General features: G+C 48.0%; 8 protein-coding genes across 8 annotated transcripts; 5 read left to right on the top strand and 3 right to left on the bottom strand.

Moving 5' to 3' along the window:
- Window positions 1-1,957: 1,957 nt before the first annotated feature.
- On the top strand, window positions 1,958-2,296 carry ABOM_000559 (uncharacterized protein; the record flags this gene model as incomplete). The annotated part of the gene is made up of 1 exon (XM_022527689.1): window positions 1,958-2,296. The coding sequence occupies one exon, from the start codon at window positions 1,958-1,960 to the stop codon at window positions 2,294-2,296; it is 339 nt and encodes a 112-aa protein (XP_022394497.1).
- Window positions 2,297-2,920: 624 nt separating this feature from the next.
- Window positions 2,921-3,416, top strand: ABOM_000558 (uncharacterized protein; the record flags this gene model as incomplete). Its single annotated transcript, XM_022527688.1, has 3 exons — window positions 2,921-3,092; window positions 3,154-3,278; window positions 3,336-3,416. 3 exons carry the CDS (start codon window positions 2,921-2,923, stop codon window positions 3,414-3,416), a joined length of 378 nt encoding a protein of 125 aa, XP_022394498.1.
- A 1,060-nt stretch (window positions 3,417-4,476) lies between these two features.
- On the bottom strand, window positions 4,477-6,520 carry ABOM_000557 (Zn(II)2Cys6 transcription factor; the record flags this gene model as incomplete). Its single annotated transcript, XM_022527687.1, has 5 exons — window positions 4,477-4,737; window positions 4,792-5,283; window positions 5,338-5,857; window positions 5,952-6,174; window positions 6,244-6,520. 5 exons carry the CDS (start codon window positions 6,518-6,520, stop codon window positions 4,477-4,479), a joined length of 1,773 nt encoding a protein of 590 aa, XP_022394373.1.
- Window positions 6,521-8,356: 1,836 nt separating this feature from the next.
- Window positions 8,357-8,832, top strand: ABOM_000556 (Dabb family protein; the record flags this gene model as incomplete). The annotated part of the gene is made up of 3 exons (XM_022527686.1): window positions 8,357-8,375; window positions 8,433-8,661; window positions 8,727-8,832. 3 exons carry the CDS (start codon window positions 8,357-8,359, stop codon window positions 8,830-8,832), a joined length of 354 nt encoding a protein of 117 aa, XP_022394374.1.
- A 443-nt stretch (window positions 8,833-9,275) lies between these two features.
- On the top strand, window positions 9,276-9,716 carry ABOM_000555 (PaaI family thioesterase; the record flags this gene model as incomplete). The annotated part of the gene is made up of 1 exon (XM_022527685.1): window positions 9,276-9,716. One exon carries the CDS (start codon window positions 9,276-9,278, stop codon window positions 9,714-9,716), a length of 441 nt encoding a protein of 146 aa, XP_022394372.1.
- A 1,698-nt stretch (window positions 9,717-11,414) lies between these two features.
- Window positions 11,415-12,347, top strand: ABOM_000554 (uncharacterized protein; the record flags this gene model as incomplete). The annotated part of the gene is made up of 1 exon (XM_022527684.1): window positions 11,415-12,347. The coding sequence occupies one exon, from the start codon at window positions 11,415-11,417 to the stop codon at window positions 12,345-12,347; it is 933 nt and encodes a 310-aa protein (XP_022394418.1).
- A 364-nt stretch (window positions 12,348-12,711) lies between these two features.
- ABOM_000553 (sugar porter family MFS transporter) lies at window positions 12,712-14,591 on the bottom strand (the record flags this gene model as incomplete). The annotated part of the gene is made up of 2 exons (XM_022527683.1): window positions 12,712-13,886; window positions 13,940-14,591. 2 exons carry the CDS (start codon window positions 14,589-14,591, stop codon window positions 12,712-12,714), a joined length of 1,827 nt encoding a protein of 608 aa, XP_022394371.1.
- A 1,893-nt stretch (window positions 14,592-16,484) lies between these two features.
- ABOM_000552 (class I SAM-dependent methyltransferase) lies at window positions 16,485-17,999 on the bottom strand (the record flags this gene model as incomplete). The annotated part of the gene is made up of 8 exons (XM_022527682.1): window positions 16,485-16,718; window positions 16,787-17,249; window positions 17,317-17,474; window positions 17,531-17,575; window positions 17,626-17,632; window positions 17,692-17,745; window positions 17,809-17,843; window positions 17,919-17,999. 8 exons carry the CDS (start codon window positions 17,997-17,999, stop codon window positions 16,485-16,487), a joined length of 1,077 nt encoding a protein of 358 aa, XP_022394318.1.
- Between the last annotated feature and the right edge of the window lie 633 nt (window positions 18,000-18,632).

The raw sequence follows: 18,632 nt of genomic DNA, 5'->3' as shown, positions 1-18,632 counted from the left end.
TCAGATGTAGACCTGATCAGCCTACCAGCATTAGCCTCCCGTGCCCTCACCATAACCGCAGTCAGGAGTTTATGGGGAAAGGCTGGCTTAACTGGAGTGGATAGGGGAGGATATCTACGACCAACAGCGGGTGGAAATATATATATCTTAACGCTCACCATAAGAGGAACCAACTAATTAATCTCTCCTTCCCGCCCCCCACTCCGGTTTGTAAGTTGGATTAAGTACCAGGGTGCAGTACTGGCAAGAAGGTTACTCCAAGGAACTGTCAAACATGGACTTTTGCTATATAGCTTGCTAATCAGGTGTGGGTAGAGATCCCATTAGAGACCGTCCAGCTAGAAGGTCTACGTGTAGACGTTATGGAAAATCTATATACCTGAATTCGAAAAACAGGGGAATGCTTGGGTTAAAGAATGTTTCAGTTGCAATGCTAATAATCGAAGCATTCATAATGCTGAAATTAGCATGACCAGAGGGACTATTGGTTACAAAGAAGAAGGAAAGTAGAAGCGCCGTCCGTAGATGGCGGATGCCATCCACAGGACTTTGATTTGACTTGCATCAATTACCATTAAGTCAAATTGCTCCTACAGAGACGCGCCATGGAAAATTCTATGAATCCGTTATGCAGCCAGAACATCTCCTGTGCTCACATAAGAAGCCCGCGTCGTGGGATATATCAACAAGTCACATCCCTCTATCTTGCCACAACTCGATGTCATTCCCAATTTTCAGATCTGGCTTCTCCGCTAAATTAGTGCACTATGTTCTGGAACACACTGAGGACCATCCAGTACACACAAATATTTCTTGTTATAGCCCCAGCTTTTATCCTGTACGGTTACAACCAAGCCGGACTTTCGGCGCTCCTCGATTCCCCGGATGTGATCCACTACTTTCCCCAGATTGACACCGTAACACATATGGAGCTAAAAATGCAGAGAATTCAGCCATCTAGGGTCTCATCAATGCTTGTTTGCAATTAGGTGCCCTTGTTGATGCATTGTCCTGCACCGTGATAAGCGATGCTCTCAGCTGTCGAAAGACCATCTTCGTTGCTGGAATCTGCGCGGCAGCTGGCCAGAATCTCCAATACACGGCATTTTTACTTGCTCAGTTTACCGTGGATCGTATCATATTGGGTGTCAGGGTCAGTCAATTGAGTGTTATTGTGCCAGTGTAGCAAGCGGAAAGCTCTTCTGCTGGTAACCGTGGCCGTAGGGCCATTACCGCTGGCATCTTCATCTGTATGGGATTTTTCCTGTCCAACTAGATCAACTTAGGCATCAGCAAGGACCCCTTACCACCACTGTAGTGGCGTGTTTCACTGGAAATTCTCATTGCCTTCTCCTCTATTATCTGCATTTTCATTTTTACGCTTCCCGAATCTCCTCATGGCTGATTCAGAAATACTGCATCGTGGACGCAACAGAAACCCTCGCCAAGCTCGATGGCATGTCCAGGGATGATGATATTGTTCAACACGGCATATCCTAAATCAGGGCTTCATCTGAGACATGTCCAAAAGTGTCTATTAAGGATATACTCAGCACGAACGATCAGAACCGGTTCTTAGACCGGTTTACATCATGCCTTGTAACACAAACACTTTAACAACTTGTCGGCGGAAATTTGATCTCAATCAATACACCGAGTATCTTAGAGGATAACCTTCACCTACAAGGCGATATCCCAGCAATCGTGGCCGCTCGTTTATAGCATTCTTTTGCAGTCGACCGTTTAGGGAGAGGTGGATCTTCGTCATAAGTGGGACTGGCATGTCGAACTGTATGATCGCTATGGCCGCTGCCACGAGCTTTTCTGCTTCAAATCATGTCGCCTCAATTGTTGCCGCTGTCTTCATATTCGTATTCAATTTCTGTATCCTATCGGCTTCTTGGGAGGAAAAATCTTGTACTGCACTGAGATAACCCCTGCCCACCCGCGAGCGGCGATGTCCTCTATATCTACCGCGAGCCATTGGCTCTGGAACTTTATCATCGCCGTGGTCACACTGGTTGCGTTGTATAGTATTGGATGGAGATACTACATTGTTTTTACCGCCACATCTGCATCTGTTCCTTTGATTGTGCTTCCTTTGTTTGCAGAGACCATGAATCGGAACCTAGAACTGATTGACAGAGCATTCAAAGAAGCCCCTACTATCTGGGATATCATTCCGATGGCCAGGCGATTGTTACAGGGTGATGTTCAGCCCAAAGCGGGCGGTATGAATGAGGAGAAGGGTGCTGAAGCCGAAGTTGCCAGAGTGGAGCAAAAGGAGTTTGCTTGATGGCCGGTTCAATCCCTGAACCCCCCCCACAGTTGTTTGCCTTGCTGGTTTCGTATAGAATGCGCTGTATAATGCACCAGTCCAGGCTGATGATCATCAAGTGCCTATTCCGTAATATCCGGCTCAGTCGTAATATACAATCATATCTTCTTGACAATCAGGAGGACAGGGTCTCTTATCTCTTGTACTCCACTTATTAGTTCCTTCTAGACTCTAGTTGTAAAACATGAGGTTGCAGTGGGCAGGGGTACTGGGGAAAGATGGCCCACCGGCTGGCCCACATTCCCCTTTAAGTCGTTCATAGAGATAGGGCCAGACAAGGCTTAGAGGAACAACCGAGAGTTCCCCGACAACCTTGTCACTGTTCATATTGTTACTATTCGACGGACAGTAACAATGCTATCCACTAAATCCACTTCCAAAAGGAGCACCACGTGCAGCATTCAGCAACCAAAGCTGATATGATCAGCGTGGGCTGGTCACAAGCAAATGTGAACACAAGCATTGCTGGGCAGGTCCAGGTCAAGGCCCAAGGGTATATAAAACGGCTTCACCCAACCCACCTTCTCTCCAGAGAACAAGCAAAGACATTCACCACACTATCTTATCCATTCCCAATTCATCATGCGCGTTTCTACTCTTGCTGTGGCGCTATGTGCCAGTACCGCGATGGCCGCACCAACGGAGACCCCCGACCTGCACAATATCCTACAAGCCTTCAATGCCTCCAAAATCGTGCAGGATGCCGGACCGGTACTCGAGTCCCTCCTAGTTACAGGCAACTGCAACATCCCTGGTTCGTTCCCTGTCGCACCATGATTGTGAGCTCAACCGAAGGCTAACACCTCCTGTCAAAGCTTGCTTTCAGCAACTCATTCCAGCTGTCAAGAGTTGTAGTGCTGCTATCGTTGGTGGAGGCTCAGACATTGCCTCTGACCTTCAGTGCGTGAGCAGCGCTGTCGCTGATTTGGTTCCTACCCAGGTATGTCCTACGCTTAGCCATGATCGGACGTCCTCTACCAATGCTAATTATAACTAGTCCAACAACTGTGCTGTCTGTGTCGGTGACGCTATCTCCTCCATTCGATCCCAGTTGGAGCATGGGTCTCAATCCCATTGAGCGCTTTGCTAAACAGCCTTGCGAATCAATGTCTTGTATGGTAGTTAGTTTAGCTAATCTATAATTCAAACTTGTCTGTCTATAGCTCTTCATGGGTAATGTCCCCCAGTACAACATGAGCGTTCTAGACAAAGATAGTTCGGCAGTGGCCAAATACCTAATATACTCATTGAGTTGCAGAGTTACGGACAATGTAATGCAATCGTACAAGGCACAGAAATCTGCCCTTAGGAACAGCTTCACTGTAGAAATCATAGATCAAGAATTAGATAACCGCAGTAGAATATTCCCAGTCAACCCAGGACAAGAAGACTAGCACCAGAAGACCATCCAACCTGCCGTCACGAAAAGTACCATAAAAGGGTCTACACAACCCATTCCGGTAAAGACCGAACGGCGCCACGAGGAGAAACCGCGCTAATATTCTGAGTCCCTGCCAATTTAGGTGTATATTCAACCCCGCAACGTAAACTAGGTTTGGCTAGTCTTGAAAAATAAATAGTTTTGGTAGAAATTTAAGATTCCTTAGGGCTGCATCGGAGAGATTGTTGCCCCGACTGTTACTTTTCTCCACTATTTTGTGGGGCCTGGCGACAACCCTAACCCTGTGGCCAGGGTTGATAAGGGGATGTGATCTGCATTCCTTCTAGGGATTTTTTGGCTGATCTGAGGAATTGTGAATACGATGGTAGGGTTGATTAATAACTCGGTAGAGCCTGGACATCGAGTGGTTTAAGCCATGGCTGATCAATATGTTGGTCTTTGGGGTAGAATCTTTTTGTGCCGGAGAGAAGAGGGTTGAGAACGGAATACATCTTATCTCGTTGCTGTTACTCTGAATGTGTTAATGATATGTGTATTCGAGTATAATGGCCATGACATGCTTATGCTATTACGTATGTTGGAAGCTGGCTCCTCAGTGTGAAAAGATGAAGGATTATGTGGACGCAACGCGATGCAAAGCAGGGATCAATTGAAGGTATAGATTAAATATAAGTTCCAAAGAAGAAAGAGATCACCGTACAACCAAACCCTGAAATTCACAACAAACCTTGTCCTGCTATAGGTTACTAGGGGAAAGCATCGAAACAGGGAAATTGTTTGTCGGTAGCCGAAGGCCTTCGAAAGACCCCCCTTGACTGTCAACATCCAACTGGAAGAGGAAGGATTCAGCGAGAGGATTTGTAGCTTTGAGGGTATGGATAACTGAACGGAAAAACTGGAAAGCAGAGTGGGCTTCTGTATTTTCAGGATCAAGCTTGAGATGCTGAATGTATACGCGTGCTGCCACATAGACACAGAATGACAAGAAAGGATTCACCTAAACCCCATCAGTGATTTACGAAGTGTTTCAACTCAGCAGTAGAAAGCTTACCTTGCTCATGTTTATAGGGCCAACCATCTTTATAATCTCCAGAATCCGTTGAGCCGCAGCACTGCACCTTAGCATGCTTTCAATAATGGGAAACTCTGATATGTTGTTCCACTCCGCTCTGTGGATCGCAGCTTGATGAAGGCATATAACGGCCGTGTGAAGGGCAATGTTACAGAAAATAATATTGGGATTGCCCATCCCATTGGGAAGACGTAGATGATTTGGCATTGACAGAGAAAATTGGAGGAGAATCTCGTCGCAAGATCTGTGCCGCTGCCAAAAGCCTCCAGTGCTGTAACTATCGTCATCTTGCGAGTGAGGGAGACGAAGATGGTTTGTAATTCGGCCGAAGATGCATGACACGAAGCCGATGCTTGCTAAAGGGGACAGTGTTGCCAATCCCTCACCCTTCAAAACGTCATTAAGACGTGCCGTTGGTTCTGACTTGCCAGCGATAAAGGCTTCCTCACTCGCGGGGAGATTTGTCATGATCTGCCCACCTTAATACGCAAACTCACTTTTGGGTACCAGTTAGGGAAGGCTTACCTCCGTCTCGTCGACCCCGACAGGCCATCCCGTTCCAATGACAGCAAATTTATCAATACAAAAGGTCGTCCAGAAGACCCTTCGTCGCTCTTCCTTCTCCACCCAATCGGTAGAAGGTATAAAGCACTGTTTCACCTGGGAATTCGGGCTGTCTAGCTGATGCAGCCCTAGCATAATCGCGAGCCTAGATGCCTTTCCACAGCTTAACCAAGCCCTCGGAAAGAACATCATCTTGTACTCGTATACAGTGATAAGCAGCCATGTCTGAGCATGTGCTAATGAGAGGATCCCTGCGCCATAGCCTTTCATCTCATCCACCTCGGCGTACTTGCGGGCTCTTTCGTAGAACGTTGTATGTAGATGATTATACCTTTCGCTGACTAGGGCTGCATGGCACCAGATCATGTATTGGAGACAAATCGGAGGTTGGGCATGGGCAGCATGATGCAACGCAGCCAAGTGCCTCTGATGATGTATAATCTGCATGTAAATATGCACATCTTCGAAGTAGATCCGGTTCCTGTATACATTAGCAGAATACCACTTGGAGACACGGGAATTGGGCGACGTGCAGCTCATCGATAACATCTCTATCTGGGAGAGGTTCCTCTAACCCTAAACTAATCATACCCATCCCAACGCTGGGTCCTGGATATGTCCCCTCGGTGGCGCTTGATGGCGAGGAGTCAGTTTCTGCCATCGAGTTTGGATGAGAGCTAGTATCGCTCATATTAGGTTGAGCGGCGCTATCTATCCATTGATCCAGAAGAATGGCAGAAGGGGTTTGATTCCCTGCAATGCTAGGCATATGGGTACTCAGCAGTGCCTCCACCTGTGCTGTTCAATGAGCGAGCAATATTAGTATGGATAACCCAAGTACATGATTTCGCCGATTCTAGTACCTACCTAATCGAGAACCTAAGACAGCCGTATATCCTCTCTTTGGGCCACTTTTCTTCCGCGTTGTTTCGTAGGCGCATGTCCGGTTATATTTAGAGCAAGCTCCACAGGTAGGCTTTTCCATATCACATTTAGACTTCATCCGCCGACAGGTCGTACAGGCATTCCACTTGTAGTTGGGATGGTAGGCTGTGTCATGGTCACTGTGCCCTGTAGTAGGACATTCCGATTGGGAGGGAGGATCCTCCGGACCAATGGATGGTTGACCTTTATGGCTTGCCATGGGCGCTGGCGGGAAGGGATCTGGAGAGCGGAGACGCGCACAGTTGCCAAGACGTGTAAGCTTCTAAGTGACCCCGTGAAAATTAGAATGTGAAAGATGGTGCGAAGCGGGGTGTTAGACTAGGTAGTCCATTGCCATGCCCATAGGTGGATTTGCAACTTCTCATATGAAAGACCCGAGGTAAGGGTATGCTTACTAAACAATCCGCCCCTGGGGAAGGTTCCAGGCCCTAACCCTAGAGCCAGGAATTGTTGTTGCTGAATCTTAGTGTGGCAAGAATCGCCCTAGTTTGCAGCTACTGGAAGAAAGGAAAAGATAATGCAAGCCAGAAAAGAAGCTGTGATAGTGGGTGATGGTTTATCATCTGGGGAATGCGTGGTCTCTCTATAGGAGGCTGCTAGGGTTAATCTAGTCACTGCCACGTATGGAACTGTATGCCTAGAGGCGCACTAAAACGCCGATCATCTAGTCCTATTACTATTTCTCCCTGAAAGGATATCTCACTACTAGTAATTTATATAGTATTTTATATTTGACAGGAGAAGTAGAAGAATATATTTAAATCTAGAATAGGACTCGTCAAATAGCCTACAGGTAGCCAGACTTTTGGTCAACCCGGTGGAACCCTTGCACTCATTACGGTAGTGTTCTTGTCCTTTTTATTCCACCAGTCTGGTATACTTACGGCATTTTTCCGTTTATTTTCCACAGGCAGGCAATTATTCTCTTGGTGGGAATGCACTCATATTATATCCTATACCTCATACAGCAGTAGTGGTATTATATCAGCTGTACTGTATTGCCTGCTGTGCGGGTGCCCTTATGAGAGTTAATCCTCTGTAGGCATTAATATTTTATAACGGGCCTGCTCTCATTCGTATATAATTTCTACAAGACTTTGGATGACAGAACGCCAGATAGTTGATTCTAAGGCACAGGGTGACCATCCGATGAAAAGGGGACATACCACACGGTATTATCCCATGTCATTGCCACGAACAGGGCCGTTTCATCCCGACTCAAAACCAGCCCATTCGGCGACGGCCCATTGGAGACGATCAACTGCAAATGTCCGCCAGGATACAGACGGAAGACTCTTCCCGTTGGGTCTTGAAGACCAGTCATCCCTTGATTAGTGCAGTATATGACGCCGTCGGCAGAGACAAGGAGGTCGCTTGGTCCTTTCAGGCGCTCGCCCTGGAATCATGCTACGGTGGTCTGCAGTTCCCTGCTGACGGGATCGAGCTCGAGTATTCTCTGCTTGTAATCGGCGATAATGGCCTTTGGTGATGTGGTTCCACACTAGTCCGTTTGGTTTTTCGCCATCGTACTCCGTGACAAGGGTACAATTTACATTGGAGTCGATGGAAAAGATCCGGCCGTATGGGATATCGGTGACAAAAAGGAGATCCAACTCGGAGGCGTATATTGGTCCTTCTAAAAGTGAGTCAAGCGGTTTCCCTCGTTTCTGGCTGAATTTTTTGAGAGGTGTAGACGACGAAATTCGCGTGGGAGGATTGTCCATTCGATGACCTGTACATTGGTAGGCAAGTTATTTTGTGCGTTGGCCATCGCTATGGTCAGACCCATATGATGAAGGATAGGGCTTTATTTTGGTGTTGTTGAACCCAAACACTAGTATGGGGGCGTCTTGTATATGCCGCTACTTGGGAGAGCGGAGCGCATCCGCACCGACGGCTTCCATCCGCAGACCATGAAAACAGCAATCCTACGCCGGATTCATGTTTATTTAAACCCGCATATTCTATTCTTTACACAAATGAAGTCGAAATTACTATCTATCTAGTTATTCTATAGACAACTGAGTTCTTCGCAATGACCCTTATCCACATCGGTGAGTTAGACCTCAAGCTTCCAGGACTGGCCCCCTTTTTCTAATCCACTCATTCAGTGCTGTTCAAGTTCCGCTCCGATGTCAGTGAGGAGCATAGGAAGACCTTTGTCACCGAATTGAAAAAGTTGAAGACACTCTCCTGCGTCAAAGCCGGAAGACTCATCGTCGGGGGCCCTAGTGTCACCGACCCTATCGAGCGCAGCAAAGGATTCCAGATCGCTCTTGTGAGCTATCACGAGAATCAAGCCGCTTTAGCTGAGTACCAGGCTAGTCAGGAGCATCACTGGTATGTTTTATCCTTGAGCGCGAATATTTGGGGATTGGTATGCTAAGTGTCTCCTTTTATTCTAGGGTGACTTCAACATACATGTTTCCGTATAAAGAGGATCTAGTGCGGTTTGATTTCGAGGTGGATCCGGAAGATGAATATATGTGCCAGTTTCCCTTGATGGTATAGAAATACTGAATTAAATTAAATTGTTTACATCGTGGTACTATTTGGTTATGTAAATACGAATGTACGTGGTAAACGGATACCCCGCTCAGGTTCTTTCTTTGCCTGGGGCATTGAGTCTGTGTTCAAAGGCATAGGAGGAGAGTGAGTATAGGGATACGTATATGTATCAGTGCATGGAGGTATACCGTTTAAATGCCGCTAAGGGCGGTAACTCCGTCTATAGATGGTTAGTTATAGATTAGGCATTTCCGTTATTAAGCTAAATATTCATACCTGCCATAATTCTTAAATACATCCATCGGATCAGCCGATAAACGGACCCTATCCGGTCGGTTCGGATCGACCCCGGTCCGATATGGCCCCAATAAAGAGTAGAGCAACCCCCAGCCAGACAAAAACTCATACAACATCTTCCGCAATCCTTATCTAATTAAAATAACAAAATGAATACCACACTGAACCATGTCCGCGATGTCTGGGATGTGCAGCGCGCCAACAGCCCCATCTACGCCCTCCTGCTAGACAATATCACAATCACCGAGGCCTCGCCGGGGACCATCCACGCTACTTTGCGCATAACCGAGAACCACACCAACTCCAAGGGGGGTCTACATGGAACGCTATCTGCATGTCTCGTCGATTGGGCGGCGGGCATGGCCATCGTGTCGCATGGCACCAGTTATACTGGCGTGAGCACTGATTTACATGTTTCGTATCTCTCGTCGGCGACCAAGGGGGAGGTTCTGGAAATTACAGGGCGGGCGCTGAAAGTTGGAGGAACGCTGGCGTTCGTGTCGGTGGAGATTGAGAAGGTGAAGGAAAACGGGGACCGTGTGATGGTTGCGACGGGGTCGCATACCAAATATGTACGCAAGAGGGACTGATTTTGCTGGATGTATAGATGATTGTGAAAGTGGGTTATTATAAGGATTTACTTATATACCGTCAAAAGCTCATAGGGAAAGAAAGGGCTAATTGGTTCGATCTGTGAGGTTCTATCTAGATAACTAGTAATATATTGCACAGTTTAGAGAAACTTTGAGCTTTTGTAGAGGAACTACTAGGTTAAAGAATAAATTATAGATTGGATTAAGTTATGTTTCGCACCTTATGTCTCTGATATATAGAGGCTAAGTTGGCTATCATGGTAACATGATGTTTGTTCTTCCTTTGCCTCCGGTTCCATATGATTCTCTCAGCTGTCCCTCGGATCTGGATCTGGTTTCGACATTGCTGTAGGCAGATCTGTACGGTCTGCGCAAGATATTACGGTTGCAGCAAATACAGAAGGATCGAATCTATAGGTAAGTTTATATTCTTTAAACCACTAGCTGAAGGGGTGGTACGGATCCTGCAACCCTTGTAGGCTGGAGTGGCTTTTCCCGCCGCAAGCATGGGCCGAGCTTAATGTTGACATTCAACATGATATGGGGATCCAAGTTAGTCGAAACAACCATCAAGCGAAGTCTCAATATCAGAGGACTCTCTCCTTAGTTCTCAAGATCTCTTTGGATTGGTGGTATACGAGATGCGACGCCACTGAATCGAGTAGATCTCTTGGGAGGGTTTCTTATCGGCAGATGACATGTACCGCAAACCAGCGGAGGTCTTTGACTCGTCTTCAGGAAGGGAAACGAGGCCTTCGGCAATGTTGATAGGGGCCGTTGGATACTGTTATCAATTTCGAACTGGGATATCACGGCCAGACGAATGCTCTCTTCTAACATCGAGTTTTACCGCAATGCCCACATAACACCCTTCGTATAACGGGGGTTTCATTCTTTATTGCCTTGATGGTGATCCCCGATGAGTTGTGTGGATTTTACTTTGCTAATACGCCCCAAAGAAATCCAGGAAAGTCTTAGCTAGAGCCTTGAGCGCAACCTGTGTATTTGTTCGTTCCTCTTTGTAACATAGTCTCGAGGATTCGGTCTGGACATTCCATTTCAACTCCCAATGAGGCACCTTCTGTGTAAGGTGATACTTCTTTCAATAACGGTCCAATCAGCGGGCAGTCGATTTGAACCTCGAAGATGAGAAGCCTCGCGACTCACATTGACTTTCGAAAGATAAAACATGGTTCCGAAGCAGGGCATAAGCAGTCTGGCGTGGGCTGGACCGACCAACTAACTTTAAAAGACCCGTCATGAATGTTCTGGCTTATCAAGTTCCATGGATCCCGAGACTTGCATACAGATCAGGTGACTTGCTTTTAACCCTCTATCAAACATCGGACAAAGTATATCTGGCTGCAAACGAATTGCTGGATGGTTAAGCGGATAAAGTGCCTAAGTAACCCTTGCCAGCCGTCGTAAGATGTTTCTACGGTTCGTAGAAAAGGTAGTTTCTGCACGAGTTCACAGTCGATCACTTTGACTGAACCCAGCCAATATTGCCACTGGTCTTCTACAAATCGATCATCTCCGAGTAAGCAGGCTGTCCAAGACCAGGTTGAAAAGTAAGACAGTGAGAGAAGCCCATAAATACCTTCATAAACCCGAAGATTCAAGTCCCACCACCCTCTAACCCACAACACCCACTCCATCCCAACCTCCCCAAAAAGACCAAGAGCAATCGCAACAATGTACGCCCTAACGCCCCCCAAACCCCCCTCAATTGTCTACACTATATTCGGCATCCAACAACACGCCAAAGACACCCCCTCCCCACTAAGCACCCAGCTTACTGCCCTCCTAACACCACACCTGCCCCCCGAAAACACCACAACCCTAACCCACCCAGGCCCGGGCCCCTTAACAACAACAATCCAACTAACCTACTGGCCCAGCACGGCCGACTACGAAAGATGGTGGCACAGCGACCCCGTAACGACCTTTTGGGACGCCCTCCCGGACGACGCAGGCATATACCGCGAGACCATCACCGTGGCATCTGACAGAACCCAGCACAGCACAAACAAGCCCTTGAACATTGGGATGGGTTGTCTGGGATCCTATACTTCCGTTCTGGATAAGTCCGGGTATTGGGGGTGTTACTATCACCGGATACCGGCGACGGCGTCTGCTACTGGTCCTGAAGGAAGGTTGCCTAGTCCGTTGAAGGGGGCGCCGAAGAAGACAGAGGCAACGGGGGGGATCAGACAGGGTCGGGTGCGTTTGACCCGTTTCCCCGAGAATCTCTGCTTCGTGGTCGAAGGGCAGGATCACTCGGATCTTACGACTGCGGAACGGGAAACGTGGTTTGAGAAGTTTGATGCGCCTGCTACGGGATGGTTGAGTGAGTTACAGTCTGCGGGTTCGGAAAAGGGGCTTCTGGACAAGCGAATGTGTTATGACCCGCGGAGTGGGAAGTTTCGGGATGCGGAGCCCGAGGCGTTCAGTTTTAATCGCAAGGTGCAGCTGTTTTACTTTCAGGATATGGAGGGTATGGAGCGGATGGGGAGGATGAGTAAAGTGCATGTGTTGCTTAGGAAGGAGTTTTTGAAGTCTTATGGGCCCGGCGGGGAGTTGGCTGGGGCGCGGGGATTCATTTGTGGGTGGAGACGAGTATTTTGAAAGCTGGGGGGTTGGATTGTGAGTATGTTGGGTGTTGGGATGGAACGGGGTTGATGGGTTATGAGGGCGATTTTGCTTAGAGTCCAGGGTGTAAAGCTTCGGAGTGGGGAAAGCGGTTGAATGGGGCGTGGTGTAGGTGATATAGGTATTTTGTACCGCTGTATCTTGAATATTCCAATTTACGCCTATCAACAAGAGCTCAGAAAAGAAAATATGCACATTGCGGTTCTCGCCAACATGGATCCCATGTCTCTATCAATACCACGGCAAACCTGTTCTACTGCGGAAATAGAATAAAAAAGAAAATGCTACTCCTCTAAAGTGAGGACAAACCACCAATTTATAGTCCCGAGACAAATGCCATCTATTTCTCCCTCGAAGTCTCTTCGTCACTGCTGGTGCCGAAGTAGCGCGCTAACTCACGGTCCAGATTATCGCCTGCCAATTTCGGCATCTGCAAACTCTGCTTCACAGGCGAGATGCCCTCAGCATTAGCGCTGGCGAAAACCACATCCAGCTCCTCAAGTGTTCGGCCTTTGGTTTCAGGGAAGAAGAGATAAACGCAGGGGATAAGTGCCGCATTGAAGACGGCGAAAATGATGTACGTCTGGTACCCTAAATTTGCAAAGGCCGGTGGCGTGATCATAACAATAAGGAAGTTGGACATCCAGTTGGAACTGGTGGACAGGGCGTTGGCCTGGATGCGAATGCGAAGGTTTGTGATCTCAGCGGGATACAGCCAGGTCATCCCCAACCAGCCAATAGCGAAGAATGAGTTGAAAACGAACAAAAACACAGTGGCCGTGACGCCATACTTTGTCTCGAGCCTGGGTGCTCCATTTTCCATGATTTCTCCCGTCGATACAGTACCAGCTAGAATTGCCATCGAGACCATCATCCCAAAGGCACCGATTATCATCAGCTTCCGTCGACCGGTCCGTTCGATGAGTGGTAGAGCTATGAGTGATGCCATGAAGTACTCGGTTCCATTACAGGCGGCCAAAAGACGTGCCATTTCTGGTCCGAATCCGAGAGAGTTTTCAAAGATAACAGTGGCGTAGTATGTGACTAAATTGATCCCGCACATCTGTTGGAAAAATTGAGAGATCATGGCCAAAGCAGAACGACGGAGGTTCTGCGACGGTCCGTTAGTGAACAGCTCGCGGTACTTGAAGCTACCGCCGCGACTCTGGACCTCCAACGCTTCATTGATGTTGCGTAGCTCTTCTTCAACCTCTGGATGGTCTTCTGACTTTCCGACAAGTCGAGCAGTGACATCGCGAGCCTCAGCATGGCGCCCCTGCATAGTGAGCCATCTAGGGGAATCGGGAAGATATAGCAAGCCGATCATGACAATAATAGTAAAGAAAGATTGGAACATCAGTGGGAACCTCCAGCGGACAGAGCCAGTCAAGAAGTAAAACCCATAATCCACCCAGTATGCGATCATAACACCAGCAGATATAAGAGCCCCAGAGAGCATGATCAGAACACCGCGCTGATGCGGTCGAGCACATTCAGACTGCCATGTTGGAATCGCTACTTCGATCAGCATTATTTTCTTAGAGGAAGACACCTTGGGAAAGACTCACTGGATGTTACCATGCCGTTGCCAATACCCCCAACGACACGGCCTGCCACAAATAAACCATAGTCAAAGCAGGCTGCTTGCATGATCGTTCCGACAATCATAATAGAAGAACCCCAGAATGTACTCGACTTTCTTCCCCAGCGTTCACCGTAAGCTAGAATTACGAGTGAACCCATCCAGCATCCGATCTGGTATATGGCGACTCCTGCTGCCTGAGTATTTGCATCGCCCGTGCAGTACGTGGGATGGGGAACGATATTAGTCGGATTATCTAGCCAACAAAGATCATTTGATTTGTCGCGAGGAGTCATGAGCGGGAGAACCTCCTGAAAGGAATCGAGTGTGAGGAGGGCACTCAGTACACCCTGATCGTAACCAAACATAAGGAACCCGCAGCTAGCGATGAATCCAATGGACCAGTTCAGGGCTCTACCATTGAGCTTTTCCCCACCAACTTTCCATTCGGGCAAGTCGCCCATCCGTCCGAAGAACTTGAAGAACTTGCTCCCAAAGCTCGCTCGGTCACGCTCATACCGTATACGTGCTTTCTTGTCCAGAGCGGCATGAGGTGATGAGCCGGATGAGTCTTGAATATGTTCAGAACTGGGGAACAATGTCTCCGAGTTCTTCTCATTTTCCGCCGGAAGTGACATGTTGGAGATGTGAATTGTAGTTGATTGTGAGTTTTACCCCGGACTGGTGGCCCCGGGAGACGTCTCCAGTTTTATAATCGGATATCCTCGACCAGAGTTTCACCACCACCTTGTTATGGGGGAAGCCGGGGCATGAGAATGACAGTATAATTTGGGTCCAATATTTTAAACCTCCGCTGTACTGTTGATTTTCATTGGTTCCTTCGCGCCCAGAGCCAGAGTCCTGTTCCGCCATGGCGGACTTGGCAAAAGGACGGCGGATTCGTCGCAGTAAAAGATCTGGAAGCCAGCCAAGCCTTGGCTCTCGCCCTTACAGCCCTGAGGTTACAAGATATGTGGGGTCCAAGGGCATGGCCGATGTCACTATGCCCGAAACCGAGGCTCAGGTGCCTTAATTGAAGGGCGAGAAGGTTCAGCCGAAGACAAAGATTGGGTCAATCAAAATGGCTCTTAAAGGCGACTGTGATTGGTATCTAGGAAATATTCGGAGATGAGACTGGCTAATTGACTAGATTGCCACAAGGCCCCCTTGAGCGGGAAATGATTGGTGAAACTGGTACTGTGCTGTGGCAAGATCTGGTAAAGCCCAAGGTCCCTTTGCATGCGGGAGTTCGTCTTATGTACACTGCAGAATCCTGTAAACAAGCTTAATTCCTTTGACCTCGAAGGAACAATGAGGTCATGCATCATAGGTGGCCGTCACAGGCAGTCATCTTTTCAGTCATCGTGTACCAAACCTGCTATTAGCCCTGACGCTGCTGCCAAGCCTCGGCATCTCGTCGGTGGAGAGGCCATAGAACTGTTGCCTAACATGGCGATTGAGGGCTGATTGCGGATATTATATCAAACAAGCACAGTAGTGCAGTGCCTTTGAGCTAGCAAATGTTGGTTTATGCTGCGATGAAAAGATATTGTGCCGGCTTAGAAATACTCTCGTTTGATACATTGTCTGTCGTACGCGGACAATTGGGACAACTTCACAAATCGGCAATTATATGGTCCGTTTATCTAATTGTGGATTATAGTAGTCTTCAACAATAAACGGCCCGTGCGAGAAAGTTGGGGAATCTGAGCTGGGCTTTCAATCACGTCCCCCACATTATCCCCATTTTGTCTCAGCCAAGCTGTAAATCTTTCTACCCATGTTCGGTCCCAGTCTCGTAAGAACCGGCCAGAAATGCCACACTTAAGTTCATAGTTAGCACCATGCTATGCAAGATAAACCCCAGCAGTGCCACCCTTGGCGTTGACGCAATGGGCCTATACCCACAGGTGTGACTTGAACCACTCGTCAAGGGGCACACAGAAGGCTTTTTAGTTGTGGTGCCCGGCTGTTAGACCTCCTCCTATTCGTGCGTGCGCAGAGCTGAGGAGCTCCATGGTGATGATCACAATCTTCTAGAACAGTATGATAATCTGATTCCATCGCTGAAGGCCACGCCAAGACAGAGTGTTTGTTCGAGAACTGTGATAGATCCCGACGATCTTCGAAAGAGCTGTGGTGATGATGATGACGAATGCTAATTGCGTGGTTTAGGAGAGAGCCATGACATGTTTCGTGGCATGTGGTAAAGTGTGCATATTCCGCATCTTCCGGTCTTGATATCTTCACCCACAAACTTTGGTAGCCCGGGCCCGACAAGAGAACAATAGTGCCCTCCCCCAACCAGAAAGGAATGAGATTGTATCACTAGAAATTCTTGCTCCACCGCACAACGCCTTTATTTCCGCTCACAGCCATGATATGAAATGTGCAGGATAGGGGAAAGAAGGGAAGCGTTCATTACTATACCCGATCAAAGAAAATATAGGGGAAGCCGTGACCCAACACAGAAGAAGCAAGGGTTAGGCAGGATCAAGGACAATGGTAATATTTAAAATCGCGATTCGTAATCATATGGGCCTCCTTCCATATATGAAATAGACCGGCAGATATAAATGGATGGATGGATCCCTCAACTCACGCTTGACCTTTGCCATTAAAATCTGGATCTCCTCGTGGCTCCACCCAAGGACGCGTGAAAAGAGAGCGGGTGTGTAAGAGTCAATGACCTGAAGCTCCTGGACGCCTTGGTATTTTCCGATCTCCTTTAATTTAGGGTCTTTAGGCCACGGTCCAATTGGGAGCTGTTATTTGCCGGTTAGTGACAATTGAGACCATACATATTATATACGTCAATATAGACACTACTAACCTTGCGGACCTCCTGGTAGACATCGACGAATCCGGCATCCTTTAGCTTATCCTTCCAGCCACCGACATTATCAACCGGTTTGCCAAATTTTCGTAAACCCTTGACAAGATTATCCATCCACTGCTTGGCATTTGGGGCCTTGTCTAACGATTCGTCATCGGAAAGAAAAGGCGAGGTGACTGCTTGCACTTCAAAGTATCCTCCAGGTGCTAGATGTTTGAATGCTTGCTTAAAGAACTTTACATCATCGCCTATACAGCCCTCCAGTTCACGAGCATGAATAAAGTCAAATGGTCTGGTATATAACCAATCACATTCGAAGTCATCGATCTCGAATGTGCAAGTTGGCGGAACCCTAACAATTACTACTGTTAAAAAGGTCCAGGCACGCTGGGGTAGTGCATACCATCTAGGTTGAATAGGGCTTAGGTCCGTTCCGATAACTTGTGCCGATGGATGCTCACTAGGGACACAATGTCAGCAATCGAACTCTGCGAGAGGTTTGTATGAATGCCGTGCCATGTGCATACTCAGCAAAATCTATTGCCCAGATACCGGTTCCAGTGCCGAGGTCCAGCACCCGCTGGACATCATTCCTGATTGGAGCAAGATAGAGACCGCCTCCGAGAAGCAGGCGATATACATGGTGGGCCAAGTCCATGCGATCTTGCTCCTCCTCATCATTCGGCTGTCCGGTGTTAGATATACCTGATGATACCTCAGGAAGTGACCAGAGACACATACTACCAAATATGTTCCTTCGCGAAATGCGTGGTAACGACGGCCATTCTAGCGTTGGAGTCAGCAACTCATGTTGCTGGCAGGATCGGCTGACCAACCTCGTACCTAGAGTGTCACCTTATCAGACCTGCCGTTATAGTTGGGATCAGTCATAGGCCACATACTTATAATTTAAAACACTGGAATTTAATGATGTGACAAAACTAGCTGTGTTTAAGCTAGAAATCTCGTCAGGCTTACAATCGATGCACGGTGAAACAATAACGGTTGCAGCTACTCACGAATCGTTATAGATAGAGTCTTCGAATGGCTCATCCTGGTGTATATCGGTGTCAGCCACTACACTCACCGCAACTTGCCTCAACCATGACTCCGGGTGGCATGAACTCACATCGACCTGCACAGGATCCATCGCTAGTATTTGTAACTCAGGAACGGCTAGCTGTTGCCGCTCATCCTGCCACAAGGCCATCGTGCCTGTAATGGCCTGGGGTCTGCGCTTTAAGAGGACAGAAAAAGGGTCATTAACAACAGGAATTATGCATACAGAGTGCAAAGACAGGGGTTTTGACAGTGTTAAACGTGCGACCGTTGAAACTTTTCCTCGCTCGCAGTGACAGTTGGCCCCTTCCCCACGCGGGATCTTCCAAGCCGGAGTGCGATTCCACATTAGTTGAGTTACACCGCGTGGCTTTTGTCTCGCCGAACAATCAGCGTTGCAGCCGATCCTTCCGCTAGTCTCTATATTCTTGTTGTTTTATAGGAGGTGGAGTTGCCTTGTCCACCAATCGCAGCGGAATCGGTGGGTTTTCTCCTTCATTGACCAACCGTACTGGAAGAATTCATGCAGGCTGGACGTCCAGACTAGGTAGAGAGATGCGTCTTGATCAAGAGAGTTGGAAACCCATCAAATCGTTAGGGAGACGCTAACGACCGTTGAGACCCGTCGTCCCGTGACTCCCCACCGGCTTACCGCTTGGTGCCCCAAAAGGCAACTAATTTGCGAATGACGGCCGGAATCCCCTTTGCCGAGCTACGACAACTTCCATGCCCCAGTCTTCGTCACCAGACAATCAATCGATCCACAGCCCTTCAAGGATGTTCG

This window comes from Aspergillus bombycis, assembly GCF_001792695.1.
Source record: "Aspergillus bombycis strain NRRL26010 chromosome Unknown contig00002, whole genome shotgun sequence".
Classification (NCBI taxonomy): domain Eukaryota; kingdom Fungi; phylum Ascomycota; class Eurotiomycetes; order Eurotiales; family Aspergillaceae; genus Aspergillus; species Aspergillus bombycis.
The sequence above is the reverse complement of the archived record's forward strand: the minus strand, read 5'-3'. Positions and strand labels throughout refer to the sequence as shown.